General features: G+C 47.2%; 1 protein-coding gene across 3 annotated transcripts in view; it reads right to left on the reverse strand.

The window, feature by feature from the left end:
• The window catches only part of DDX19A (DEAD (Asp-Glu-Ala-Asp) box polypeptide 19A), a 32,583-nt gene extending 26,391 nt beyond the window's left edge, over positions 1-6,192 (reverse strand). Inside the window, exons 1-2 of one of the 3 annotated variants that reach the window (XM_011976778.1) lie at positions 5,973-6,192; positions 2,227-2,275 (exon numbers count right to left, since the gene is read on the reverse strand). In XM_011976778.1, coding sequence (XP_011832168.1) covers positions 2,227-2,275; positions 5,973-6,029 — 106 coding nt within the window. In that variant the 5' untranslated portion in view covers positions 6,030-6,192. Of the gene's footprint in view, positions 1-2,222; positions 2,276-5,972 lie in introns of all 3 variants that reach the window. The other 2 variants (XM_011976779.1, XM_011976777.1) reach the window with 2 other exon arrangements.
• Between the last annotated feature and the right edge of the window lie 1,547 nt (positions 6,193-7,739).

Genomic DNA, 7,739 nt, shown 5'->3' on the forward strand with positions numbered 1-7,739 from the left:
TATATCATGCCGCATTTTGGTTGAGAGAATATGATAATCTATACTTATATTTGCTTTGCATAAAGTCTTTGGAAGAATATTAAAAATCCATGAACATGCCGGGTGCGGTGGCTCAAGCCTGTAATCCCAGCACTTTGGGAGGCTGAGATGGGCGGATCATGAGGTCAGGAGATCAAGACCATCCTGGCTAACACAGTGAAACCCCGTCTCTACTAAAAAATACAAAAAACTAGCCAGGCAAGGTGGCGGGCGCCTGTAGTCCCAGTTAATGTAGTCCCAGCTACTCAGGAGGCTGAGGCAGGAGAATGGCGTAAACCCGGGAGGTGGAGCTTGCAGTGAGCTGAGATCCGGCCACTGCACTCCAGCCTGGGCGACAGAGCAAGACTCCATCTCAAAAAAAAAAAAAAAAAAAAATTCATGAACAGTGGCTACTTATGGGATAGGATGGTGTTATGAGCTCAATTGTGTGTGGCCCCCTGACCCCAAACTCATATATTCAAGTCCTAACCAGTACCTCAGAATGTGACCTGATTTTGAAATAGGGTTGCTAGAGCTGTAGTTAAGATGAGGTCACTAGGGTGGGCCCTAATCCTTGTACCTTATTATACTTTCTGAGTTTTGAACCCAGATTCACTTTTCAAAAAGTTAAAAAATTTACCTCGTGCAGGATCTGGATGTTATTTAAAAAAAAATAGCCAGGCGCGGTGGCTCACGCCTGTAATCCCAGCACTTTGGGAGGCCGAGGCAGGCGGATCACGAGGTCAGGAGATCGAGACCATCCTGGTTAATACGGTGAAACCCCGTCTCTACTAAAAATATAAAAAATTAGCCGGGCGAGGTGGCGGGCGCCTGTAGTCCCAGCTACTTGGGAGGCTGAGGCAGGAGAATGGCGTGAACCCAGGAGGTGGAGCTTGCAATGAGCCGAATCGCGCCACTGCACTGCAGCCTGGGCCACAGAGCGAGACTCTGTCTCACAAAATAAATAAAATAAAATAAAATAAAATAAAATAAAATAAAATAAAATAAAATGGGTCAGGTGTGGTGGCTCACGCCTGTAATCCCAACACTTTGGGAGGCCAAGGCGGGCGGATCATGAGGTCAGGAGATGGAGACCATCCTGGCTAACACGGTGAAACCCCGTCTCTACTAAAAATACAAAATAAAATTAGCCAGGCGTGGTGGCGGGCGCCTGTAGTCCCAGCTACTCGGGAGGCTGAGGCAGAAAAATGGTGTGAACCCCGGAGGCAGAGCTTGCACTACGCCGAGATCGCGCCACTGCACTCCAGCCTGGGTGGCAGAGCGAGACTTCGTCTCAAAAAATAAATTAAAAAATAAATAAATAAAATTAGGCCAAGTGCAGTGACTCATGCCTATAATCCCAGTACTGTGGGAGGCCAAGGCAGGCAGATCGCTTGAGTTCAGGAGTTCGAGACCAGCCTGGGCAACATGACAAAACCCCGCCTCTACTAAAAATATAAAAAATTAGCCAGGTGTGGTGGTGGACACCAGTAGTCTCAACTACCTGGGAGGTGAAGTGGAAGGATCTCTTGAGCCTGGGTGGCAAGTTTGCAGTGAGCCAAGATCACGCCATGCCACTCCACTCTAGCCTGCACGACAGAATGAGACCCTGTCTCAAATAAAGTTTTAAAAATCTAATATAAAAAATAAAAAATTTAGGCCAGGCGCAGTGGCTCCTGCAGTGTAATCCCAGCACTTTGGGAGGCTGAGGCGGGCAGATCACAAGGACAGGAGATCAAGACCATCTTGGCTAACACGATGAAACCCTATCTCTACTAAAAATACAAAAACAAAAAGCTAGCCAGGCGTGGTGGTGGGCGCCTGTAGTCCCAGCTACTCGGGAGGCTGAGGCAGAAGAATGACATGAACCCAGGAGGCAGAGCCTGCAGTGAGCCGAGATTGTGCCACTGCACTCCAGCCTGGGCAACAAAGCGAGACTCCGTTTCAAACAAAATAAATAAATAATTAGCCAAAATATTATCAAATGAACAGTAGCAGTACAGTCCAATAGAGAGACTCTTAATTTTAAGAAGTCAAAGGATAAACTTTGGAAAATTGACATATCCCTTCAGTAACAAAATCTAATTTACTGGCTTGTAAACAGCTAACGGTTACACTAAATAACAGCTCTTTGTACAATGCAGCTATGAGTGCAAAGCAGCGGCCCACAAGGAACACTTTTCTAGCTTGCAGTTACTAGTGACTCACCATTGGTATCTGCTTTGACTTTCTCTTCCTTGATCTGCAAATTGGTCATCTGAATAGGAATAAAAGAAAACAGGGTTAAGCAAAGGATCCAATAAAAGGAAGGTCCCTAAGAAAAGAGAAACTTTCAGTAAAAGTCTAGTCTGAAACTTTCAGCACCAGTATTGAGGGAATTGGTTTGTTCCCTCAAAGTAGAACTGCTGAAAGTCTGTGTGAAACCATCATTTCAAACATCTTCAACAGCCTTCAAACAAGGCGAGGGGTGGGCTAAATATAATGGTTGGGGGGAAAGTTTCAGAAAACCTCAAACTCTGCTTATCTCCCAACTCAAGTTTTTTCTATTTATTTATTTTCTGAAACAAGGTCTCACTCTGTAACCTAGGCTGGAGTGCAGCAGCACAATCATGGCTCACTGTGGCCTCAACCTCCTGGGTTCTAGCGATCCTCCCACCTCAGCCTCCCTAGTAGCTGAGACCACAGGGTGTAGACCACCATGCCTACTCGAACTCAAACTCGAACTCCTGGGCTCAAGCAATCCTCCCACCCTGGCCTCCAAAGCACTGGGATTACAAGTGTGAGTCACTGCACCCAGCCTTCTTCTGTCACTTTCATTGGTTTTCTCTACTCCAGAGAGCAGAGCCACATGATAACCTAAGACCATGAATCATTTATTAAGTGAAGGTACACAAGTCTAAGTGGTGAAAAAACAGGTATTCTTCAACTATTAGGAAGCATTTATTTACACCAGCCTTCTGATAAGCTGAATGCTTAGAAGCAGACACCAAGTATGTTTAGGCCTGTATTTGTGATATTCATATCACAGCTAGGTTAGGGTCACAGATTTCACAAGGTTTGAAACCAATTATCAGTAACTGTCTTTCAGAATAGATCTGATGCTAAATGCTAGATTTTAAACTCCAGAGTACAAGGCCCATGCCCTTGATAATGCTTTGTAATTTCTTTGTGGAAACTGCTGGTTTTATACCTCTGACTTGCTCCTTCCCCTGAATTCCAGTGCTGTATTTCCAAATGCCTGATGGCTACCATGCAGAAAAGAACACAGCAGGCCTGACCACTCTCCTTAGGAAAGCTTATTTGCAAGGCTGGCCCTTGGCTGTCACCTGAGAACTTGGACTTTGGGAAGGTTCCCATCATTCCTAGAACTGATAAGAGGGGGTCAGTCTGCCTCAACTGTTTGTAAAAACATGTAATTTATGCTAACCACCTGCATTCCTTCTGGAAGTCTGGAATTCTGGTACAAGCTAGGCACAGGGTGACTATATGACAGGCCCCCAATAAAAGCCTCAAGTAGTCTCTAACAAGCTTCCCTGACACCACCTCATACGTGCTGTTACAATTTGCTACCAGAAGAATTAAGCACACTCTGTGGACTCCATTGGGAGATAACTTGGAAGTTTGCCTGGTTTCCTCTGGACTTAGCCCATGAGCCTTTTTCTTCCACTAATTTTGCTTTGTATCTTTTCACTATAATAAATCATAGCTGTGAGTACAACTACATACCGAGCCTGTGAGCTCTCCTAACAAATCGTCAAACCTGGCATCTCCTGGGGACTCCCACAACAGGTACTTACCAAGATGTCTCCTTATTTTAAACTCAGAACAGCCAAACCTGAACTCACCATTCCCTTTTTTCTTTTTTTGAAACAGGGTCTCACTGTCACCCATGCTGGAGTGCAGTGGTGTGATCACAGCTCACTGTAGCCTCAACCTCCCTAGGCTCAGGTGATCCTCCCACCTCAGCATCCTGAGTAACTGGGACCACAGGAGTGCGCCACCACCACGCCCAGCTAATTTTTTTTTTGTATTTTTGTAGAAATGGGGTTTCACCATGTTGCCCACACTGGTCTTGAACTCCTGGGTTCAACTGATCTGCCTGCCTCAGTCTCCCAAAGTGCTAGGATTACAGGTGTGAGCCACCGTGCCCAGCCTTCACCATTCTTTTTTTTTTTTTCTTTTTGAGACAGAGTCTCACTCAGTAGCCCGGGCTGGAGTGCAGTGGTGTGATCTCGATTCACTGCAACCTCCACCTCCCAGGTTCAAGCAATTCTTGTGCCTCAGCCTTCTGAGTAGCTGGGATTACAGGCGCCTGCTACCATGCCTGGCTAACTCTTGTATTTTTAGTAGAGATAGGGTTTCGCTATGTTGGCCAGGCTGGTATCAAACTCTTGACCTCGACTGATCTGCCCACCTCGGCCTCCCAGCGTGCTGGGATCACAGGTGGGTGCCACTACGCCCGGCTGCCTTCACCATTTTATCAAATCTGCCCTTCCTCCCACTTTCGTATTCCTGTTATTGGAACGTTAGTAATACCAATAGGATCCAAGTTGAAAACAGAAACCTTTCGCTTTTTTTTTTTTTTTTTTTTTTGAGACGGAGTCTTGCTCTGTCGCCCAGGCTGGAGTGCAGTGGCACAATCTCCGCTCACTGCAAGCTCAGCCACCTCCCGGGTTCACGCCATTCTCCTGCCTCAGCCTCTCGGGAAGCTGGGACTACAGGCGCCTGCCACCACACCTGGCTAATTTTTTTTGTAATTTTTTAGTAGAGACGGGGTTTCACCGTGTTCGCCAGGATGGTCTCGATCTCCTGACCTCATGATCCGCCAGCCTCGGCCTCCCAAAGTGCTGGGATTACAGGCGTGAGCCACCGCGCCCGGCCCAGAATAACTTCTACACCGATATTTCTATTAGCCATCACTTGTAACATATTCTGTTCTCTGTAGTTCAGTAAATCCTTGCGAGCCTTGTCTAATTCTGTCAATAGCCCTCTCAAAAATCCCCATACCGCCTAGGCGTGGTGGCTCACGGCTGTAATCCCAGCCCTTTGGGAGGCCGAGGTGGGCGGATCACCAGAGGTCGGGAGTTCAAGACCAGCCTGACCAACATGGAGAAACCCCGTCTCTACTAAAAATACAAAATTAGCCAGTCGTGGTGGCGCATGCCTGTAATCCCAGCTACTCAGGAGGCTGAGGCAGGAGAATCGCTTGAACCCGGGAGGTGGAGGTTGTGGTGAGCCGAGATGACGCCACTGCACTCCAGCCTGGGCAACAAGAGCAAAACTCCGCCTCAAAACAAAAACAACAACAACAACAACAAAAAACAGTCCATTATCACTAAACAAACCTAAAGCTTAGGTCTTAGATATAAAAGAACAGAAAGCCACAGTGTATGCTGTAATTACATTCCAGTTGAATAAATATTCATTACTTAAAGAACAAGTATATGAAACTAAGTGTCACTTTAAACATCAATGAAACAATTTGTAGTGCCTCCTTCCAACATCTGCAGATTGAGGTATTAAATCTAAAAGTGAATCTGTTATTCTGCAAAGAGCTACAAACTGCCAACCACGTTAAGCATGGATCTAAGAAATGTTAAATACAGAGTAGCACAGAAACATGCGAAGAACAGTCGCGTAATTAAAATGAGAATCAGCATCTAAACTTGGCTTTCCTTATAATCGTCACCGAGGAGGTCAATAGAGGAATGACAGCATGCATAGTGGGGTGGATATACCAAAGGATGAAGTCCTTAACCAGCCCATATGGAAATAAAAAGCTCGACACTGGTCTCTTTAGCTCTAAGAGCAAATCAAGGGCAAGTGACCGCCCCAGCAAACTCTAGCAGCGCGTTGCCCAGGAGCCTCCCCAACCCGGGGAGCTCCCTGTGCTTTAGGCAGGTTTCGCCTGGGCCCCTGCTACGTCCTCCCCGCCTGGAAATGAAGCCACTGACCGACTTGACAGCCGCTTCCTGCTCGTCCACCGCCAGGGCCCAAGAGTCGGTGGCCATAGTCCCGACCAAGGGCGACCCACTTGTGAAAATATGCGCCGCACCACGTCGCAACGCCGGTCCCAAGCCCGCCACCGGCGCGAGAATGCACCTCACGCGGACCGGAAGCGGCGGTGAGCACAGGTGACGTCAGTTCCCACCCGGCGTGCGACATCATCATTCTGCGCGGCGCTGGGTCTCTCTGGACTGTCCTCTCCCTTTGTGCGCAAACCTCGGGCTTTTTGCTCACCCTTCCAGGACGCGGCCTCCTCGCTTTTTAAAACTCCTGAGCTCTACGAAGTGGAACTGTTAGCCCTCCGTTTATTGCCTTACTTCACACTGAAATAACCCAACGTTTATTTTATTTTATTTTTTATCTATTTATTTTTTTGAGACGGAGTCTCGCCCTGTCCCAGGCTGGAGTGCAGTGGCGCGATCTCGGCTCACTGCAACCTCCGCCTCCCAGGTTCAAGCTATTCTCCTACCTCAGTCTCCCGACTGTCTGGGATTACAGGCGCCCGCCACCACGCCCGACTAATTTTTGTATTTTTAGTAAGAGACGGGGTTTCACCATGATGACCAGGCTGGTCTCCAACTGCTGACCTCGTGATCCTCCCGCCTCAGCCTCCCAAAGTGCTGGGATTAAAGGCGGTAGCCACCACGCCCGGCCTCCAAAGTTTATTTTTAAGCCTGTCACATCTCACCTTAAATGTGTAAGTCTCGTAACTGTACAAATGTGTAAGTCTCCAAACTGTAAGGCTTTAAACAAAGGAAAGTTCCATGAGAATACTATATGATGCCTACTGTTAAGAACGCGATAACAGGTAAGAAAACAAAAATCAAAACGCAACAGAAGGCCCGTAAACCCCATAATTCCATCATCCAATAAATACAACACACAATGCGTTTTCTCTTTTCTTTTTTTTTTTTTTTAATTTTTTTTTGAGACAGAGTCTCATTGTGTCACCCAGGCTGGAATGCAGTGGTGCGATCACTCACTGCAGCCTTGACCTCCCACCTCAGCCTCCCAGGTAGCTGGCCCACAGGCCCGCACCACCACGCCCGGTTAACTTGTAAACTTTTTGCAGAGACGGGGGTCTTCATTATATTGTTCAGGCTGCTCTCCAACTCCTGAATTCCAGAGATCCCCCTTCCTTGGCCTCTCAAAGTGTTGGGATTACAGGCATAAGCCACCACACCTGGTCGTTATGTTGAAGGACCACCAAATACATACTGTATAATCTATATGAGATTCAAGAATAGGACAAATGAAATCTATGGTGATAAAAACTAACAGAGCTTACCTGTGGAGAAGGATGTTTGTTTGGGCCAGACACAAGGGAACTTCCTCGGTGATAGAATTATACTGTATCTTAATTGGTGCCTGGTTACATAGATGTGTAAGTTTGTTAAGTCATGCTACTTTGTATTTCTAAACTCATGGAACTATTATTTATAGATGTTACCCAGGCTGGGCGGGGTCTTGGCTCACTACAACCTCTGCCTCCTGGGTTCAAGCGATTCTCCTGCCTCAGCCTTCCAAGTAGCTGGGATTACAGGCACACACCACCACACCCGGATAATGTTTGTATTTTTAGTAGAGATGGGGTTTCACCGCATCGGCTAGGCTGTCCTTGAACTCCTGAGCTCAAGGCCAGGAGGCCTTGCCTACCTGGGCCTCCCAAAGTGCTGAGATTATAGGTGTGAGCCACAGTGCCTGGCCTGCTTTTT

The sequence above is a fragment of the Mandrillus leucophaeus genome, unplaced genomic scaffold, assembly GCF_000951045.1.
Source record: "Mandrillus leucophaeus isolate KB7577 unplaced genomic scaffold, Mleu.le_1.0 Scaffold17, whole genome shotgun sequence".
Classification (NCBI taxonomy): Eukaryota; Metazoa; Chordata; class Mammalia; order Primates; family Cercopithecidae; genus Mandrillus; species Mandrillus leucophaeus.